Raw genomic sequence first — 23324 nt, 5'->3', positions numbered from 1 at the left:
CCTCTCCCTCGTGTCGTCGTGTCGTAGTACTACTAGTATATATATATATATATATATATATATATATATATATATGTATGAATGCAAATGTGATAAATTTTTAGAAAAATCCTGGAAGAAACTGAAGAACTGATTGATTCTCTGGAAGGAATAACAAGTGTTCATGGTCGATATTATCAGCTCTGCAGTGACTACAATCAAGTAATAGGGAACCATGCTCAGTATTACAGGGAGGCCTTACGATATCTTGGATGTACAGAATTGACTGATATATCAGGTGTGGTAAAGTTTATTAATGGTTTGCAATTAAATAATTTTGAAAATGTTTATGGTTTTGGGTGTTGTTTTGTATTATACTGTGAAAAATAATGAAAGTCTAGTCTACTTCATGATAATGAAAGTTGTTGATTTTCTCTCTGACTACAAAGTTCGTGTTGGGCATTATACATATACAGCATTGAACTAACTGGCTGACTCAGTAATGAATCAGAATCTCAAGTAACTTATCTAGTACCATTTAACTTGCATTTTATATCATATAAAGTATTTTCTAAACTTTCAATCAAATTCTAGTCATCAGTGTGTTTCTTTTGCATTTGATGTCAAAACTCTCTCTAGCCAACATTAATACAAATGTTTGAATTTAAATAGAAAAAGTTTAATCAGCAACAAAAGGCTTAAATTCTCTAATAACTCCAAATAGTCACTTAATAATGTTCTCATATCTCTATTAATCTGTTGAAACACAGGTTCATTATTCATGAAATTAAAGTAACAAGCAAATTGACTAACGGACTTGCAAATCAATCATCATCTCATCTAGTTTATGTAAGTTACATTTTGTATTATTTAATCATTTCCTACACTTTCAAGAAAGGTCTACTCATTAAAAAGTCCCTCTTGTCAAAAACAGTACAAAATGTCTATTGGAAAGAAATAAGCATAGCTTACAACAATAACATTGATTAACATATAACAATGTTTAGGGACAACAAAGGACCTATTGGTCCATCTCGACTTTCCCATCCTCCAAACTAAACTAATACTATTCAGTAAATACATTGAACAAATATTAAAGCCAGTCCTTATCATTCATATAGTTATCAAGCTTTCTCTTAAACTAACTTGAATTTACTGCCTCCACAACATCTGAAGGCAACCCATTCCAAAGGCCAACCACCCTGTTAGAAAAATAAAACTGTCTTAACTGAAGCTGACTCCTACCCTGCCAAAATTTATCAACAGCATCAACACTATCTATTTTCTTTACAATTTTAAACACCTCAATCAGAACCCCCCTAACTCTTCTTTTTTTCAAGGGAAAACAATTTGAAAGATTTCAACCTCTCCTCGTATGACAACCTCTCCATCCCAGGCACCATTCTAGTAACCCTCCTCTGAACCTTTTCCAACAATTCAATGTCCTTCCTAAGGTAAGGAGCTCAAGACTGAATGCAGTACTCCAAATGTGGCCTAACCAGTGACCTATTACAATGAAATTATAACTTCTTTAGACTTGTATTCAATATTTCTATAGATACAATCTAAAATCCTATTTGCCCAACAACAAGTAACCTGCAAACTGCTGGGATGGGTTAAGAGACTGATCAACTATTACACCAAGATTCTTTTCTTACATGACACTGTTAAGGTTATTCCCATCCAAATTATATTTCTAATTCAAATTATGATAACCCACATGCATTGTCTTGCATTTTTTATAATTAAAACTTATCTGCCACTTATTTGGCCAACTCACTAAATGATCTAAATCCTTTTGTAAATCAGCAGCATCCTCTTCATAGCTAGCAACAACCAAGACTTTAATATCATCTGCAAATTGAAGTAATTTATTGACCATTCCTTTATCTATGAGATTGATGGAAATAAAAAGAGCAAAGGTCCTAAGACTGAGCCTTAAGGTACCCCACTTGTGACATTAATCCAGTTTGACTGAACTCCATTTGTAACAACCCTCTGCTTTATTCTATCCAGCCACTTTTCTATCCAATTAGCTAACTTGTCCCCCAGACTTATAGAGCTAATTTTTTTTACAAGCCTTATATGCGGCACATTGTTAAATTTATTCTGAAAATCCAAGTACACGAAATCTACGTAAGCAGTAATCTTTTCAAAGAATGTCAAAAGATTTGTAAGACAAATTTTTCCTTATTGAAATCATGTTGACTATCAATAAACTTCTAAACTTTATTAAATGACTTTTGCAAAGTATCTTTTATCAGACTTTTGAAAACTTTTCTCACAATTTATGTATGACTAATAGGCTTATAATTTTATTACTTCCCATGAAATGAGGAGTGACATTAGCTAACTTCCAATCCTTTGTCACCTGCCTACTGTTCAAGGACCTGCAAAAAATAGTAGCAAGTGGCTTACATATCCAATTTTTAACCTCCTTCAAAACTCTTGGGGAAATATTATCTGGCCCAGGAACCTTATTGTTCTTTAAACTTCTCAATATTTTCTTAAGAAACTCAGAATTAATGCAGTCATATTGTCTGACCTTGTTTCCATCTATTAACTGTTCAAGATGAGGAATACTACTTATATCTTCATTAGTAAAAACTGAAGAAAAGGCAGAATTGAATAACCCAGCCATCACATAATCATCAGATACAAGCCTCCTTACAAGCCTCAAAGGTCCTATCCTCCATCCTAAATTTTTTTTATCCTTAATGTATTTAAAGAAATCCTTACTGTTAATTTTTACATTTTCATCCAACCTTTTCTCATCCTTTTTGATTTCCTAATTCCCTGTTTCACCAACTGTCTTGATCTTCTATAATCTTCTAAATCTCCTGTCATATCAGTCACTTTAAATTTGTTAAATTTATGATTCTTTTCTTTTATTTCTTAAACTCTTTGTGAGCCAACCTAGCTTTTTACTTGTAGCTACCCTTTTTCTTTCTAAAAGGAACATGTTTACCTTGAATATTTAAACATTTTCCACATTTGATCAGTGTCTTCAGATAACTCAGCTGCCCAATTTACAACAGATAATTTTTGTCACATCCCTTCAAAATTTGCTTTTTTGAAACTAGTAACTAAAATACCATTATTTCTTATCTCCATGTGCAGGAAAACATCGAACCAAATAGAGCAATGATCACTTGCACCCAGATATTTCCCAATTTTCACCTTCTCAACCATTTCAGTATTAGAAGTTAACAATAAATCTAAAATAGTAAGTTCCTTGACCAGTTGGTGAAGAAAACCATCTTGAACAGTTTCCAAAAACCTTTCTCCCTCTTGGTTTGACTCTAGAATTTCCCAATCTATATGCCTGAAATTAATATCACCCGTAATTATGACCTCATTAACAGCTGAAATCTTAATTTTACTGTAAAGTTTCTCACTAATTTCATCAGTGTCATCTGGTGGTCTGTAACAAATTCCCTCTAAAAGCCTTTTCCCTTTATATCCACTAATAGAAACCCAAATGGATTCAATCTCCTTGCTATTATCTTTGATATCTTCAACTTCAACAGGATGTAACTCACATTTTACATAAATAGCTACTTCCTCCCTCCCCACTCCTTTAGTGCTCTATCCCTACTAAATATCCTATAACCCTGTATTTCAAATAAATTTCTGTAATCTAAATCATCCATGTTTCAGTTATTCCAATTATATCAAAATCATCCATTCCTACCAGTGCTCTAAAGTCATCTATTTTATTACTTATACTATTAACATTATAATAGTAACAATTAAGCCTATCGTTAGAACTACTTCTATACTCATTTCCTGTGCTAAATTTTTCTCTACATCTTATTGTTTTTGCATTTTGTTTATACTAGCCGTCACCAATGTCTAGTCCTAGTTTAAATCTTCCTTTACAGCTGAGTTCATAGACCTTGCAAACAAGCCTGACCCTACTCTACTTATATGTAAACTATCCATTTCAAAGAGCTTCCTTCTCCCATTGAACTGATCCCACAAGTACAAACAGTTAATCTGCTTATCCTTACATATTAACCTAAGCTAACATTTAGCCCTAGTGACCTACTTATAATTTCATCCCAACAATCAATTCTCGGCAGTATCCTTCACACAATTAAGTTATAGCCTCTGTTGTTAAATGCCTTTGTCAACCCCTACATGCACAACAAAATCTGCATCATTGCTAGCATCCTTTATTATATATCTTGCTTTGTCAGTTATATCCTCCACCTGTGTCCCTGGGTAGCATAATCTAATTCTTTTCTCCCTGTTTACCCCACATACTATCCTATCAACATCCCTTGTCAAGGAATCACCTATAACTATAACCTCCTTAAGTTTATCATCCACATCCTTCTCTGATGCTTTTGTTTTCTTTCCCTCCAATTGTTCGTCATCTGCACAAGCCAAGGGCTGAAATCTGTTGCTAAATAAAATAGGCTCATTACACTTAAATTCATTACTTTTAGCCCTAATAGTACTCTTTCTAACTTCCTGAAAGTCATTGTTAGTTGATGTATCCCTTGTATGTAAAAGCTTCAACTCGTCTTCAAATCCTACTGCCATTTTCCACAGTTTACATTTCTCTTTATTCATTGCCTCTACTTTAATTAGGATAGTCTCCAGTCTGGAAAAAAAATACTCAATACTAAATACCAGTACCCTATTGGCAACACTGTTAAGCTCAGCATTTGAAAATGAAATATATTAGTTTTTATCACGACTTTATGTTCACGCTAAAGTAATTATGTTTATCTTTAATTCTATAGAAGTGAGAAGTAACTAGTCTTTATTTGATGTTTACATAATACTAATAATAAAATGTATTTGCCTGATTTATAACCTACCTATAAGCTGAATTTAAACTAATGGATCTAAAGTCAAATAAATGTGTTAATCCTTGAAACACAAAGAGATGATTAACTAGTCTTTAGATTGTATTTGTTTAATAAACTATGTATTTAACCTGTTTTACAACTTACAAGTAAGTACAATTATAGCTCAGCCTAAAGTAGTTACACATCCTAAGCCTATTCTAACATTGTAGTACAAGTTACACCACTTTGATCTTTATTTGACTGCATGAATTGCATTTAACTTTATTGAAAATGGAAAAATTAAACCTAGCTTGTATTTATATTTGTTGATCATACTTCATAAATACTGCGGTTTTAGAATTTACATCATTTACAGATTGACTGCACAAATTATGAGACTTACAGCAGAATTAACAAATGTAATTTAGGCTTAAGATAAGCCTATCTCATACTCTTTTGTGTAATATAACATTTAATCATATGACTCACTTTCTGTTAATCTTTTAAAATTAAATTATTATTTTTTAAGTTTATGGTTTACAGTATTTTTTATAGAAGTCATTTTTATTTACTTTCTAGCTTTTCATTTGAATGTCATATATATTAATATCAGATATTCATTTATTATATGTTTGAGCTTCAGGTAGATAATTTTTCAAAACATAATACTTATAATTGTAACAGTATGTATTTTGAAGTTATTTTGAATAATTTTGTTTGAATGGAACGAGTCTGAATTATTTTGGTATTTTAGTTTTTTTCTTTATAAAAAAAATTGCAAAGAATAATAACTTTGTATTTTAAATAAGAACTGTAACTCAGATATTTCAAGGAAAGTGTGCAAAAACATTATCCCGTTAAAAAAAAAGATAATTGAACTAGATAAAAAAATAGCTATAATGTGCACTTATTTTATGTTATATAGCTGAAGAACAGGTATCTCGAGCATTTACACTCTGTTTGGCAGCATTGTTAGGAGAAGGAGTTTATAATTTTGGAGAACTGGTGAGTTTTAAATACAAGGTATATACAGTAACAGCTATCCACTGCTGTGATCTTTATATATAATTTACTGATATGATTTTTCTATGAGTAAGCTAATTTTATTATGCGTAATTAACCACTACTACTTCGTAGTTAGGCATATTAAAGGTAAAATATTTTTGCATATTCCTAAATGAATTATTGCATAAATTGTTGTTTCGAAGATGGTAAATCACCTCTACACACAAAATAGCTTGACTCCTTCATCCATCTGCCTTTGAGGTATGCATGCCACTAGTCTTGATATACCTTCCACCTAAAAAACATGTTTAATGTGAACTGCACTAGTGCATGATGTCATCATGCAACAATATCCCTCCACCAACAGGAGGGTGACATAACCTCCTTATGCAGTAGCTCCCCCCTAAGCACTTGCACTCAAATTAACTTCATTCTTTTCCTTGGCATTGTCTAGAACAGACATGTTTCAAAATTGTTGATCAGTTACTTGAGATTTGTGGACCCCCCCTTAACTTCCGTTTTTAGTGTCCAGTTTTTGTGCCTTCATCTTGTTCTTACCACCTTCCTGCACTACCTCCTCTTGTTACTTTACCTAATGTCTGAGGCACTTCGTCATACTTCAGAGGGATTTCTTAGAAAGGTTTGTTCTCTTTTTTTCACCACATTGACTCATACTACTTCTTCTGCTCTATCCCTTCTTAAATGGTTCCTCTGCTGTTGGGATGGGATGCTCTCCTAACTAAGGTACACCTTCCTCATGCTTATATCTGTGATCTTTGTTGAGCCTCATTTCTCTTCCCAGAGGTCTCCAGGGGTGTTACTGATTCACTGGAGACTTGGGCCGAAGTGACCCAGCATAAGTCCTCATTGTCTACTTTGATTTCTCATCTTTCTCAGTCTCACCATCCTGTTCCTATTTTTAGGCTAGCTGAATCCAGGCCTACTCTTCCTGCTTCCCAGTTGTTTTTACCATCCTCCCACTTCTCAATGTCAGCGTTGTCGTTCATCTCATTGGTGACTACTTTATTGGGTCTGCCCTTGTGGGACCCCATCTGTCTCTCCTTGGTGGCCTTTGATCTCCATTTTCATCTAACAGTTGGGTTTTCAGGTTCTCACCAATGGTCTTAACTCTACACTTCCCTTCGTCTTCTCTCGTTTCCCCTTCTCTAGTTTTTTTTCCTACTCCCTCCAATCACCTGTATCTTCAGTGTCTTGAAAATATGGTCTCGGATCTCTTGGCCAAGAATGCCATCAAAAGAGAGAGGGAGCACCAGTTCTATGACTCTTTGCCTTTGTGCATTGGTCCTGCTGGTTTGGGCTCATTCCCATCATATTCATCTCACTGTTTTTTATGTCCCAGGAGTTCTGAACTTTGTGGCAGATTGCCTTTTTCGGCTGGACAGGATTCTACCTACAAAGTGGTTTCTCCACCCTCAGGTTTTTCATTGTGTTTGCTCTCAGTTGGGCACACCTCTCATTGATGCCTTCACCACTCCTCTCAACCTGTTCCTCATACTTTGGGCCTGGTGGTCAGTGCTTTCAGCTAAGACTGGTCTCACCTTTTTCTCTATGCTTTCCCTCCTATTTGTCCTCTCCCACATGTCTTAGCTTGTTGGGTCCTGTTGGTGGTGCCTCTTTGGCTGGCAAAACTCTAGTTTCTTCTACCACATCAACTGGTATCCAGGCCTCCTCTTCATCTACTCCATTCCCACTCTTTCATACTCCAACCACACATATCTCTTTCATCCAGGAGTGTCATACTTTCATCTTCACAAATCAGATTTTTCCAGGCCATTGCTTGCATGGCTGGTCCCTCCCATCGTGTAGCATTCTTCTTATCCCATTCCTTCATCTTCTGGGTGTTTTATCTTGTGTGGGATTTTGACTCCCTCCAGTTGCTGTTCTTCCATCTACACACTATTTTTAAGAAGGGTAAGTGCATATTCTTCATAACTTTCTTCCTTTTCATAGAATCCCTCAGATGGTCGGTGCTGCCTCCCAGGTTATGTTTCTTTCCCAAAATCTGTACTGGGCCAGGGGAAACAGAAAGCACTTTCAGAAGTGGGTATACTACAAGACCGCTAGAGGTTTCCTTGTGGTATTAAATTTACTCACTTGCCTGATCCAGACTGTACCTGTCATGGACTATCATAGAAAAAAAAAGAGCTAATCTAAGTTTAATGTTTGCACTGGCCCATCAACCGTTTCAATGTGGTATTCTAGCTGTTTTGTGTGAAGAGGCGAGCTATTGTCTTGAAATTAACATTTTCCTTACCTTAGCTCTGAATTTCACTTTATAGGTAACATTTTACTTTTTGCTGATTAAGTTCCAAATTCTTTTGATTTGTTTAGTTAGTCCAGTGTGGATGGTAAGGAACAAAAAGTTAGCTTTTTTTTTTTTTTTACATTATTGGTCACTGTACCTTGACATTTTTTGTGCCTACTGTTGTTGTTTATTACTTGAAGATATTAGCTGAACACTGGTGATATATTGTGTTAGTGTGTCTCATTAATTGACTTATTGCAGTAGAGAAATAGTTCTGTAACTATCAAAAGGAAATAATATAATACAAACTCACTATCATCAACAACAAAATTATCCCAGGTCTCTGATTACTTAGAAAGTAATTTTAGAATCACTCTATATTCGACCTATAGATGTCTTACCAGATCACTTTTTGAGGACTTGCATTTAATGATTAGCAAGTTGTTTAAATCATTTTGATGCTTGCCACCTCTCTTTTTTTACAATGCTTTAAAATTTTTACCTACCCAGGATTGGGGACGCTAGGTAATTATTCACCCCCCCGGAAACAGTGTAATAATAGTACAATGTTATGTTTACAAAGAAGATTTTTAAACCCATATTCATGGGATTGTGATTAGGCTTGTTCTGGTTCACTCACATATCAGTCTTAGTTGTTTTGTAATTTTCTGCTTTAGTTTTAACTTAAGCTGTTCAAAGAAGATTCAGAAGTTGAGATGCTGAAATTGTTTGATTTGTTTATATGTTATATTGTTTGGAAGGTGTTAGATAGTGATAATTTTGATATAAATTTCAGTATTTACATCAAAGTTAACAAAAACTGAAAACAAAAATACTAATGTTTTGAAATTTACTTCCCGAGAATGTACTTGCATGTACTATGACATTTTGTTCTCTACAACTTTATAATTTGTGTTTGCATTAGATTATTTTCTCTCTTTCATGAAACAGCTAGCTCATCCCATCTTGGACAGCTTAAGAGGTTCTGACAAGCAGTGGGTGATAGATCTGTTATATGCCTTCAACAGTGGAAATATTGACAGGTTTGAAGAGATGAAGTCTTCCTGGAAGACACAAGTGAGACAAGTTTTTACAATTTCATTATATGTACATATCTGTGTGTATGTATGTATAGAAAATTAATACTTAAACAGTCAAGCAAAATCAAATGAAAAGGAAGGACTGTGTTAAAAACAGCAAATCCAAACCTATGATAAATGACATTTAAATGAACAAAACAAGCCCAAAGAAAATTAAATTAAAGACACTGCATAAATCAAAAGGATTCTTAGGGTACAGGCTATAATGTGGAATATAAAATGTGCCCTGGAGTTTGGAGGTGATTGCGGAAGTAGGACCCACATTGTGGTGGGAATACACTGTCTGTCAGTCTTAATCTTTATTTGCCAGTCTCACATGAAGAAATTCATAAAACATCAAATTGGGCTTGTTTTGTTTATTTGCATATATATATATATGTGTATAGAAAAGATATACTTTATAAAAACAATCTTAAACATATTTTATGTCTCTATCACATAAAACTACCAACTTTCATTTTGCCCTCCTTGTGTTTAAAATTTTAGATTTTGTATTATTAGTCATTTGGAAAAGTAATTTTTTGTATAAAATTTGTATTTGACTTATTTAATAGTAAAATTTGAACTCTCGGGATTCTGTGAAACTTGTATAAATAATATGCTATTTAGCTGTTAGGAGAACCAACTTTAAGTATGATCTATAAATATTAGATCTTGTTGTCATTAAGTTCTTACTTACTGGCTTGTTTGGTTGTATAAAGAAGTAAAGTGTATGACTTCAAAAGGATTTAGCCATTATATTTTTTCAGCTAAGAATTTAGTTTAGTTGGAAAATCAAAAATACTTAGAAAATAGCCTGAACATTCAGATTGATCTATACTGCACTTATACAAGTTTTTTTCTTGTTTATTTTAGTGTGATTTTGTATTGGCTTATTTTGTAGATGCTATTGTTCAATCACAATTATGATGATTTGTTCTTAGATAAGCTATTTTTGGTAGCTGTTTCAAGTGAATAGTTTTTATATAAATATAAGCACTATTTATTAAAATTAATGTTACTTTTTTTTGGAGAATCATTTGTAAGAATATTTTTTGCATTGTGTCATTGTATCTAACCTTAAAGTATTTTTTTTTTTATAACAACTAGAATAACTTAATTAAATGTTATCGAAATATTATTTTGTTTTCTTTCTACCTGCCATTGCACATATGAAAACAGATTGCACATTGTCTTCTATAAATATGAAGTAATAATTGAGTCTGATATTCTACAGCCAGATCTTGCAGCTCGAGAATTGGCATTGAGGCAGAAAATTTCATTGTTGTGTTTAATGGAGGTAAGTGATATTTCGTGTGTGTTTAGTATGACAAAAAAACATGGCAATTTAGGATGATTCAAGAAACTGTTGTATGAGTTTTTTCTAGAGAACTTTGCATCCATTGTGTGCATAATATTTCAATTTCATGATTTAGAAATTTAAATTTAAGATTTTTGACTTTTTTTTTTTTTCTGTAATCACCTCGTACTCGGATGGTCATATACAGACTCTTAATTCATTATTTAAAGTGTGTTTTAAACACTTCAAAAGAAGATGTGAATTGGCATTGATTAGTCTTTTGTAAAAAGTTAAGATATTAAGACCATAATTAGCTAGTATAAAACAGTTGAATGGGTTTCTTAAGTCATTGTTTGTGAGATTTTTATTATACCACAAGCTGTGGATGTAAAGTATGAGCATGAAATAAAATAACTACTGGTAGAAGAGTTTTGTCATCACTTATACATGTTAATATTTTATGGCATAGTGGTAGAAATATAAAATTTTAGGTATTTTTGTGTTTTTTTGCTGTACTGGGCATGGCCTAATGTTTAACATGTCAAGAATGTGTATCTGAGGGTTCACAATTGTGTATCCATTGTTCAAAAACACACTTAGCATATTTGGGATCATGGTTGAACTATAAGTTAGTCAAATCCTGCTGTTTGATTGAACAAGAATAGTCCAAGAGTTGATATTAGGTGCTGTTGAATAGCTGTTTCACTCTAGTCCATCTGTTCAAAATTAGCGATGGCTAAGTACAGATAGCCTTATGTGTAGTTTTGTGCAAACTTAAGAAACAAATGATAATTTTTTTGTTATTCATTTGTGCTTAATATCAGTTGTACAATTGGAAATCAGAACTTTCATTTGTATAATTCTGATGAAGATGTGTAAAGCAGGAAGATGTTTCATATAATTTTGAATTTATCAGTATATTTATACACAATTTTCACCATAGATATGTCTAGTTTTTTCATGTTATATCTAATGCAAAGCTATATTTTTCAAATGGCCTTTATAATCTCTTAGTATCTAATGCCATCTTTTTTATGTTAGATGACTTTTAAACGTCCAGGTAATCACCGCATTCTGAAATTCAGTGACATTGCTTCAGAAACAAAGCTCCCAGTTGAAGAGGTCTGTTGTGAAACTTAATTTTTTATGTAAACTTTAAATAATGTTTAATTAATTTTGCTTTAAAATAATTTGTAATATAACATTTTTAGATACACATTTTACAATTTAATATGAACTTGTTTGAGATCTTCCTGACAACAAATGTTTTTGTGTTGCTAGATATGATTTTCTTTGGAATTTGTCAGTGGCTTTTTAGGACTGTTGTATATATATGAATATTTAATTATGAAGGAGATAAATTTTGAATTTAAATTTAGATAATAACTGTTGCTTTCACTAATCTGCAAATTCATACTATCTACAGGTTAGAGTGAATATGTTACGTGTTAGAATGATTCAAAAAACTTTTATGAGTTTTTGCTAGAGAACTTTGTATCAATTACATTCATAAGTTTTCAAGTTCGTAGTTTAGAAATTGAAATTAAAGACTTCTGACATTTTTTTCACTTTTTCTGCAATCACCTTGTACTTGGTACTAATGTAATGGGACTACATTATATTGCTAAAGATAAATTCTCAGCTTAAACATGTGTTGCTTGTATTATTCAAATGCAGGCAAACATTATCTTATTGTGTTTCATAATTTGATTTTCTAAATATTGTGGATTGGATCTAGAACTTGTATATAGTATATTAATTGTATAAACAAAAGGTTGCATAGATAATAAAGGATCCAAACCTTAGCATAAATATATCTGTTATGTTTCAGATGTAATTTTAATCTCTACATAATGATGAGTAGAAATCCAAGGAATTATATTATTGTCAGTATGCTAAGAGTAATTTAAGGAAATGTATGTGTTTATAATGGTAAGCAGTATTTGACCTAAGAGTGGTTTGGTATACTTTATGTTGCAAATGTACATAACATTAAGCTAATTTATGACAGTTTCTGTTTTTGCATTGTTGTTATGGAAACAAAGAACTTGCATGATATTTGCTCAAAACATATGCAGTGCCAGTCAAAATGTAGGAGAGCATATCTGATATATTTTATTCACTGTTTCCTAACATATATTTTAAATGTATTTTATGAACATTTCAAGTAATCATACAAATAACTAAATTTAAAAAGAAAGCTTTATTGAATTTCAAATTAATGGGAACCTGAGCTTTTCCTTAATTAGTAACATAAAGAACACTTTATCAAAATGGTTTAACAAAAATGTTAACCTATAAATAGATATTAGAGATTTTTCTAGAGTATTTTTACAAAACAATCAATTACTTTAAGTTAACTCCTTTTTGTAATACTGAACAAAACATTTTTGCAGACATAAATTTTCCTACATATTAACCAACAAAGCTTATTACATCTAATTGCTGAAGATGTGGACTAGGTAGAACACATTCAACTGTAATGACCTAGTTTGTTATAGACTTTTAATAAAAAATAATTATATTGTAAATTGAAAAATAATGGACTTGGATCTGTAAAATTATTATTTTTTTCATACTACAGGTTGAGTTATTAGTCATGAAGGCATTGTCCCTTGATCTTGTTCGTGGTGCAATAGATCAAGTAGACAAGAAAGTTCATATGTATTGGGTACAACCCAGAGTTCTTGACAGAAATCAGGTAAGTATATTTTGTAATAAAGCTATTATGTAATAAGTAGGATGGTTATAAACAAAACCCTGTATTTAAAATTATCATATTATACAGAATACTTGTTCTATGGGACTAAAGTTCACCACAGACACTCTAAGAATCATAAACTTTATTCAGAAAAGTTTCAAAAACTTTCACAGAGGATATTCAGTATGCTTTCTACCATTCTCGGTCAACGTGTCAAGCATATTTCAAAAAACCATAATCTCTTCTGTACACAGTTTGTTGATTCTTGCAATATCCTACATACTGACATGTATTTATTCAAATCAGCAAGAGTGAAAGAAGAGAAATAAAAGCAGTGCTAGTTTGTGGGAAAAATGAGTTAGGTATGCAGTATAATATGATTTTGAAACACCCTGTACTATGTCCAAACTTTCCTGAATAAAACGAATGAATCTCAATGAACTTCCAGCAAAATTTATTTGCCCTATTTTTTAAAATATCTAAAGTATTAAAACTTTTAACAAATAATAGTAAAGTGTTTTATGGATACTTAACCACAGTAAATATAAATTTAATCAAGAACACCTTAGGTGTGAAAAAAAAACAACAAAAGGTGCAACATGCAAATTAAAGGAATGTTTGTCAAATTTGAGAGGTTTTTGTTGAATAACTTTGCATGTGTGGCTTATATTTACACCAAATGAGACACCTAATTATAGGTTGAACAGATCTATTAGTTCACCAAATTTGGGAAAATCCATAAAAGTTTTGGTGCAAAGAAAAAGGAAGAAACTCATCCAAAATTAGACATATTATATTTTGGGTATTTCTCAACCTTATCGCCATGGGTATCCTAAACTGCGCATGACACAAGATTTTAGTGGCTTACATTCAAAATTCTATTAAATTACTTTTTGTTTATGTTATACCAATTAGTATATCTTAACTAATAATCCATATTTTAATAGTATATTAATTGTACATTCTTAATTCTATTAGACAATATTTTAAAAAATCCTGAATTTCTCCTTAGTATGACACACATGGTACATTTTCTCTAAGTATCTTCTCTTTTCTATTTTATCCACCACCCCTCCAGTAACTATGGAATTTAACGTAAATTACTCACTATAAGATCGTCATTGCTCAGATAAACCAAACTTTTTATAGCCTTCAATTTTCTTTGATTACAGAGCTATCAAATAGAAAATCAGACCCCCCCCCTGCCACATCCTCTCTCTTACATTTAATTATATGTTACCTATAACCAATAGAAAGCCAAGTTTTCATCTACCAATTGACATATCATATTACGTTGTGTTCTGAACAGATAATCATCAATTTCACTTGTAATACAAGATTGGTTGTCATGGGGGATGACAATGGCTAGCTTGGGTGAATTTGTAACAGCTCTTGTCACATAGTTAGAAAGCCAAAAAAATTGTGATTGTTAGAAGAAATTGTCCGCTTTTTTGCATTTTATCTTTCTATGTTCTTTCTTGCATTATTTAATTAAATAAAAATTATTTAATGCACTACTACCATAAGTATAAAAAAAAAAAAAGTAGGGTTAAGTGTCATCAATAGTCAACAGCAAAAAAAAAGAATACTCGGATAAATACTTTATTTCTTGTTTTTCATGTTTATTCTTTATTTATTATTATAAAGGTAACTAAAATATATAAACAGGTATCTCTTTAGGTTAATTAAGGTTAGATTAGGTAAAATAAATGATAATATAATTAAAATATTTTACGAGGCATGAGCGAGCAGTTCAGAATGGCTTGTGGGTAAGGTAATTCAATAGCATAACATGATGTGCAAATCCCCCAAGTGATTTACAACTTATAATGATGCAGATAGTAGTTAGACACAGTTTTAAGGGCAATAAAATAATAAAATTTAATTATAAATAGATGTATATTATTACAAGTTTAAAGCCACTAAGGATAAATGAGGGTAGTTTCATGTTACATTTGAAGACATTCTAGAAAGAAAAAGAGGTTAAGTTAGATTTATTTCGATTTTTTTTTGGTGATTACGAGGGCGGTCGAATTGACCAACTACGTATAGAGTTAGGGTAGTTTGTTTTTGTAATTAAGCACAAAGCTACACAATGGGCTATCTGTGCTCTGCCCACCACGGGTATCAAAACCCAGATTCTAGCATTGTAAGTCCGCAAACATACTGCTGTGCCACTGGGGGGCAGTTAGGGTAGAGAAAATTACAGATAAATTATAAAGTTTTACTAAAAACAAACAGTTGAAATGTATTTAGGAGGTTTTAGAGATTACACGAATGAAATTTGAGATTTTTGATATGAAGAAAAGTATTTTTAATTTTAACATGAAAATCACTTTGCTCACGGACTATTCAAAACAAATACTCAATATATTCAAGGACAAATATTTTTTTAGTTTAGTTTATTATGTGAAAGACATAATGTTTACTGAAAGACTGTCAAATTTCTTGAAGATATACACACTATATTAAAAGTTAATGGTATCAAATCTATAAAGACTTTGAATGAGTACAAAGAAGTCACATGGTCATTCAAATTGACCAAGCCCATGTTGAGTGAGTTAATGGATTGCCTTGAAATTTGGTATGTGAAGTAAGAGTCCAGTAGAGCACATCCACTGAAAATATGTGATAGTTTGGACTACCACAGTCTGAGATACAGAAGGTGGAAAATTTCTAAACTATCAGTCCTATTAATAACACACACACACTATGTCCTGTAGGTTGTTTTGTTTTCACAGCACACTGCCGTGTGTTTTGATATGAAACTTTTGTGTATATTATGCAACTTTGAGAGAGTAAGATTAAGCAAAGCTTTTGATTCCAAATACTTTTGTTCATATCACTCCAGGTACATATATGAACATCACACCCTTGCGAATAATGAACATGTATATACACACGCAAACACACACACACACGCACACATATATATATATATATATATATATATATACACATACTTACAAATACTATTTACCACGAAATTTGAAACATGTCAAAACTTCTCAATGTTTCATTTTGTAAGTATTTGTTTCAGATTATTTTACACATCACATTTTTTAATGTGAATATTTAATTGCATAACCAGAATTGAATTAGTTCTTGATCATAATTTTGTAAGGTGATTAAATTGATTATAAATCCTGTTCCAATTACACAAATACTTTTATAGAGAAATTACCATAATGTTGGCTTTAGTAAGATTTATATTGCTGAGATAAATTCTTAGCTTAAAACATTTAACTCTCTTTAATATTATTTTTGATCAAATGCATATTATTTTTTGCTTCCTTTTTCAACAGATCGGAGGTATGAAGGAGCGACTTGAACACTGGTGTCAAGACGTTCAGTCAATGGAGATTCTCTTAGAGAACAAAGCCCATGATATTCTTACATAAACAGAATTTTTTTGCTTTAAAACCTCTGGAAGCCTGTTTCATTTGATCATATTTTCGCGTGTTATTAATTGTATAACGTTTTATAAACTGTCATTTGTGTCAGTAGGAGTATGTTCTGTAATAATAAAATGGTTCATAAATCACTTGTTTTTGCTACTTTAATTATTTTGTAATTTCTACTTGGACATAATAATAATATGTAAGTTTGATAAAAAAAAAGAGAGATGCAGCTGAATTTTTCAATTCACTAAATAATTATTATGAGGATTAAGTGGATAAAACAATTTTCACCCATTATTTACCACTTTAAAATTTGTTTTATGGTCTTTAGTTTGAAGGATCTGTTTTTTGACATTAGTTTTATATCTTGTGTTATTTCAGCCTAACTATGTTGTTTGTATTTTATTTGTGGTTCTTCCTTATGGTGTTGTAAAAAGAAAAAAAAACAGGTTCATGGATAATAAATAAAGAGTTAAAACCTTCCAAAATAACCCAAAGAAGGATGCAACCCTCAGCATATTTTTTGAGATTGTTTAACATTTTTTTAGAATTGATTGCAAATAGATATTAGTGGAAAGCAAAATTATGCCATGTTTCACAGTATCTGTTAAACTTGATATTTTGAATGCTGTATGGAAAATGATTATAGTAAAAATTTCTGCATAACACTATAATCAGTTGTAGGAAGTAAACCACCAGATGCAGTACACATGACTGTTATTACTTTATCTTGATACTGCAACCTGGAAATTTTTAAGAAAAATATAAAAGTAATTTTAATCCTCCAACTGTAACATATGTCTTTTATAAACTTTTTTATAATTTTCAATAAAATTCTATAGAAACCATCAGTCAGAAAAAAAATGACCTAGGAAATTAATTATATTTGGATCAAAATGAAGTATCAAATTCAATGATAGTATTGCATCAATTAATTGTTCCCTTTATGTAAAGAGAGAGAGAAATTGCTGAGATACTGCTTGATGTTTTATGGCTAGATTTTTTTTCGTGAACATGTAGATAGTTAATAAGAGCAAGATGGAGAATTACTGGTGAACAAGGATCTGTCTTATCTGATGCTTTCTGTTGATGAACCTTGTATCTGATGGAGATCAGAAAGGAGCATTTTTAACTGAGACTAACAATGACGTTGATTCAGTAAATACTTGATATTTAATAAAATATTTCATTGATAACTTAAGGATTGAAAAAGTATTGTTCCCAGTAACTATTAAGTAGTGAATTTTCACATAAAACTGCTAATATTAAAGTATTTGTTATCCAGTTATAAAAGAATATACTATTATGTTATTTCACTGCATCTTGAAGTAAATAATTTCTTTGAATAATTGTTATAATAATAGTGGAACATTAACAAAATGGTTTGGAATTGAATAGAATAGATCAGAAGTTAAACTAAATAATTTTCTTTTTATAGTTTACACTGGATTTACAGGAACAGTAATTAAACCAAAAGTATCTACTGTGAGTAAGTTGTTATAAAGAAACTTTGTTCGAATTTCTTAGTATTTATTTCAAACTGTATTATGATACTTATTAAAGAGTTATTGGGAAAATTCTACTGATTACTATAAGAATATTAGTATAAAGCTGATTGGCCTTTCAATAACTTGATGTTTAGTTGTTTACTGATAAATTGAACATCACTAAATTTTCGACAGCAAATCAAATTTTACACTTGCACAAAATGACAAATGGACACTTTTCTTTACAAGGATATATTCCCAAAGCTTAGCTAGTAAAAACAAAACACTACTTTACTTCAATTCTGTAAATTTCAAATTAACAATGCATCACCTTATAAGACTCAGTAAATTATTTATTCAGCTTCTCATACTACTTCCTGCTTTCAACATTTTCTGGTTTACGTTTCTGTTCTAAATTACTAGATTTTCGGTCTTCAAGTTTTGCTTCACGATTCATATTATTCAACATGTCAGTTAATAAGATCACAATTCAGATGAATGATTTTAAACTTGTCCGGTTGGAATAGTACAAACATAAATTCAGTTCTCTGAAACAAATAATTCTCTCTTCTTGTGCAATCGGAGAACTGTTAACGTCGAACCCTGAAGGAAATATATTATTCACTGTAATACTTGTTTTATATTACTTTAAAACCGACAACCATCTAGGTCTTAATTACAAACAGGGAAAACATAGCTTGTCCAGTATCCAAATACTGTATAAATAATATCTGATGAAAAGTCACATATGTAACTTTATCTTATCATTAACATTGTGTATTTCTTGAGTCTACCACATGTCAGTGACTTAACCAGTTTTAGACAATTTATCTCCTTGGCAATTGGGCTGAACAATAACAAACTAAAAAGTAAGGCAAGCCTCTTATGGTAGTGAACAGCTAGCTTAGATGTATGTTGAGTAAAGGAACACTATTAGTATTACAAACATTAAGTTACATTACCAGGGCTGCAGTGCCGCTCCGGCCGTGAAATTGGGACTGGGCACTTCAGAAACTAAAAATACTTTAATTAAAAATTAGCTACTTGGTTTACCCAGAAATTAAGTATCTTTCATAACCAAACTCAGACTTTTAAAAAACACACTTACTGTTTGTAAGTAGCACTGTCCGCTGGTAGAACTCCATCAAATACACACACACTGTTACTCTCCCTCAGGAGCTGGTATCAGGCACTGTTTGACCGGTCTGGCTAAAGAGCAAGTATAAGAGCGTTATAATTGTGAAATGTTTTTTGTCATACGTCACGGAGTTATTAAAATATACGAATATTGTATTGAAATGCTTAATAAAATACGTTTTACAACTACTGTGCGTGCTTAAAACGTACACATTTTAAAAAATATTATTTACATAATGTATAGCGAAAGTCGTTTTTTTAAGTTAATCGTGTTGGCAGGACAAGAGGTGTGCAAACATTATAAAAGTCAAAGTTGTTAATACTGTAGTGCAGCTAGGAATATAGTAAATTAATAAGGCAAACGTTTCTAAACCTTGTTTATCAGTGATTTTTATGGTATCAATTTGTTACTTTCTTGCTGCCTAGTTTAGAAAAAGTTGAGTATCGTGTGTTACCTCGGTAATATATGCATATTTACTATTAATGTAAGTAGTCTCAAATAAATAATGCTGAATATATTTTCTTTATTGAAAAGGTACTCATTAAAATGGAAATTAGGTTTTGAATATGACATCTTTACCCTGGTGGTGACGTCACATGTCTGACAATTTTTTGCCGGGCTCCGGTATTATCAAATTTAGCATTACACCACTGTACATTATCCTTTTAAGTAATTTCATATTCGTAATTTTTTAATTAATTTTCTGAATTAGCATCTCTCAAATCTATATGATTATAGAACAACTCATTACCGTATTGCACTGGAAATAATATATGAATTTGAGAAAAAAATGTCTTTTAACAGTGTTTGTGTAGCCTATCTTAGGAAAGATCTAAATATTGAAAAAGCAATTGAGATTTTGCTAAAATATTTAATTGAAATTTCGTGGTAAAGTGAAGAACAATTTAATTTACCAAAAAATTCGAAGTAGCTGAGGTTTAGCATAACTGAAGTCACAGAGAGTACAAGAAAGAAGTTAGTAAACTTTTGAATTTTATATTCCAGAAAAGGTCATTTTTGTGGATGGTGGTGGTGATTTGATTCAACCATATAATTCGTGGTTGTTCGATTTAATATAACAAGAGAGAGGTTGAGTACGCTATTTAATTGGTAGAAAAAATAATATAACAAGATATACTAAACATGTTAATAAATTTAATTGGGCATTTAATTAGTAGAATTAAGAAACGAAGTAAGTGAATATTAAATGAAAAAAATAAAATAAGTTTTTCAGTGACATTGTGCAAATGCATGCAACTCAAATTAGGTCACGCAAGATTGAACAAGTTAACTATCCTATGAATGATAAAAAGAAATGTGCTGTATGTTAAACCACCGAAGATAAGATGTTAACTACAAATATATATACATATTAAAAATATATACTGTTGTAGACGTAAGTGTCGGGCAATGCCCTCCATCTGGTATCTTTAACTGAACAGTAAAACCGTAAATGAGAAAGTTATAAATCGAATGTCGCATGACAGTATAGCAAATAGACGTGTCTGACAATGTTTACAAACACTTGAAACCATGTGAGATAATTACATATTGTTACGTATCTGCTTGTTCGTTTGTTTCCGGGAGAAATCCTTTACGAGGATCTTCAGCGATACAAGTCCTTTTTTGATTAAACCAGTTTATTCTTCCTCGATACAAACTTTTAGCACACAGAAGTTCCACAATCAGTATGTTTCTCATCACTTTCAACTTAACAACTTTTATAATACACGCTATCAATCACAGCGATTCATAGTCTCGATAACTTCACTCTTGACGAGTGCAAAACACACACTTTATGGCTCACTAGCTCGAAACTAACAGGATCATAAATTACACGGAACTCAAAGTAACTACTGCTCTCTCTTCATTCATATATGCTGGCTTTTTCTACCAGGCTTATATACTAATGAAGAAGGCATCTCGATCACACTCGGACTTCCCCGATCATTCTAGAAACTCATCATGCACGCGTCAGCAGCGTGACGTGACTTCCGCTGTCGTAACAATATATACACGTACGTGTATGTGTATATATATATATATATGTACACACAAAGAAACTGAAAATTTGGTAAAAAAGGAGTAGTCGACACAAGTTATAAGAAAATATCTATGAAAAATATATAATTTATTCTATTAAGGTACTAAAAGAAGTTAAAACTAAATAATAGGAACATTACAAAAAGTTAAAACGTTCACTTTTCCCATTGGGGTGGATAATTCCCAGGTCAAAAAATGTTTTCTTGTACTTGTTTGTAGGAGCCTTCTTCAAAACAAGTATTTTAAAATGTTCAAAGGCATGGTTGGGCAAAATAAAGTGTAGAGCCACTAGTTTATCTGTCTTACGATTTATTATGTCTCTGACATGTTCTCGGGTCTGTTCTACTAATAATCTATTGGTTTCTCCTACTTATAATTTTCCACAACACGTACATACAGTGAAATATATTGTTACGTCTCTCTTCGTTTGTTAATTTTCCGTAAAAATTCTTTCCGAAGAAACATTAGCGATACCAGTCCTTTCATAAATAAAACTAGTTCATTCTTTCTCAATACAACTTTGCAATACACTTACTTTCCACAGTCACGCTATAACTTAAACAAACGCTATAATTCACGCATTTGACTCGATTGTCCATCTCTATCTCTATCTGCAATTCAATTCCCATCTTGCCGTCACTTCTTGGCGGTCTTATATACAAGAATACCGCACATCTAGTAAACACTCGAGCATTCACGAACCTTCGAGAATATCATTACGTGTTACTAGAGTCACGTGACTTCCACTGTCGTAACACTGTCCCTTCCTTAGTATTGTTCATCTCGAACAATAGCCACTTACATTAATCTAATAGATAATTAACAATAACTTAATCAAATGTACAGGACTTACAAACACAAAATTAAAATTCAACAAAGTCTCTTAATTTTACGGGACGTATCTTCTTCCCCACTGGCTTCTGCTTCATGTGAGGTTCATCTGCTCCATCAGGAATTGTTTTATCATCGGCAATGGTCACATTAGTGGTAGTAACTTCATGAAGGGCTTCACTGTTTCCCTTCTCATAACCAAGTAGAGTTTCTTCTTCGACAGTGGCCTTTCCAGGTGACACATCTTCAGTGGTGTCTTTTTTTCGTTGTTCACTTCATTCCAACTGAAATGTCCTGGACACTGATAACACCAAAGCCTGTTGGCATGCACCAACATAATATATAACATGTAATTTGGAAAGTCACGTCTCAGAGACGATCCACTATGTTATATGGGCCATCCCATGGAGATGACAACTTAGGACACTTCCCTTTGGTCTTCCTGGGATTATACAACCACACCTTGTCTCCTGGTACAAAACTAACTTTAGTAGATCTCTTATCATAAGGTAACTTCATCGAATCAGCAGACGTTTTCAAGTTTGAATGCACTTGATGGTGAATATCATCCATCCTTTCCAATAACACTTTCACAAACTCTGACACATTCTCAGGCAACTCTTCATAAGTTCGGCGTCCTGTTAACAGATCCACTGGCAACCGAAGTTCCCGACCAAACATCAACTTTGCTGGAGAGTATCCAGTGGTTTCATGCTCTGCTGTCCTATAGGCCATCAACAGTGGAGGGAGTAAGACATCCCAGTCATCTTGACGGCTATTACAAAACTTTGCAAATTCCTGTCCCAGTGTCCAGTTGTACTTTTCTACCATCCCATCGGACTGTGGATGAAGTGGCGTTGTCCTGGTTTTTCGGATACCAAACAACTTGCAGCATTCTTGGAACACAGCTGATTCGAAGTTACGGCCTTGATCTGAATGCAGTTCGTATGGCATACCAAATCTGAAGAAGAAATCACTAATAGCCGAAGCTACAGTTGTAGCTTCCTGATTTGGTACTGCATATGCCTCAGGCCACTTGGTGAAATAATCCATCGCCAAACAAATGTACTTGTTTCCAGCACGAGTTTGGGGCAGAGAACCAGCAATGTCAACAGCTACTCGTTCCATTGGTGTGCCAACTTGATATAACTTCATTGGTGCATGTCCCTTATGAAAGGGGGCACAACATATACTGCAGGTCCTGCATCATTCTTCCACATCTTGTCTCATACCTATCCAGTAAAATATCTGTCGTAGGTGACTCAGTGTCTTCTTAAATCCGAGATGTCCTC

The 23324-nt window shown here is 32.3% G+C and overlaps 1 protein-coding gene across 1 annotated transcript in view; it reads left to right on the top strand.

The window, feature by feature from the left end:
* Positions 1–16676, top strand: part of LOC106469814 (26S proteasome non-ATPase regulatory subunit 13-like) — a 38962-nt gene extending 22286 nt beyond the window's left edge. Inside the window, exons 7-13 of the mRNA XM_013930323.2 lie at positions 106–277; positions 5707–5786; positions 9004–9129; positions 10369–10431; positions 11473–11553; positions 13016–13132; positions 16438–16676. Coding sequence (XP_013785777.1) covers positions 106–277; positions 5707–5786; positions 9004–9129; positions 10369–10431; positions 11473–11553; positions 13016–13132; positions 16438–16533 — 735 coding nt within the window. The 3' untranslated portion in view covers positions 16534–16676. The remainder of the gene's footprint in view (positions 1–105; positions 278–5706; positions 5787–9003; positions 9130–10368; positions 10432–11472; positions 11554–13015; positions 13133–16437) is intronic.
* The last annotated feature ends 6648 nt before the right edge of the window (positions 16677–23324 follow it).

The sequence above is a fragment of the Limulus polyphemus genome, unplaced genomic scaffold (genome assembly GCF_000517525.1).
Source record: "Limulus polyphemus unplaced genomic scaffold, Limulus_polyphemus-2.1.2 Scaffold3667, whole genome shotgun sequence".
In the NCBI taxonomy this organism is placed as follows: Eukaryota; Metazoa; Arthropoda; class Merostomata; order Xiphosura; family Limulidae; genus Limulus; species Limulus polyphemus.
Note: the sequence above shows the minus strand (reverse complement) of the source record. Positions and strands in the feature narration are given on the sequence as shown.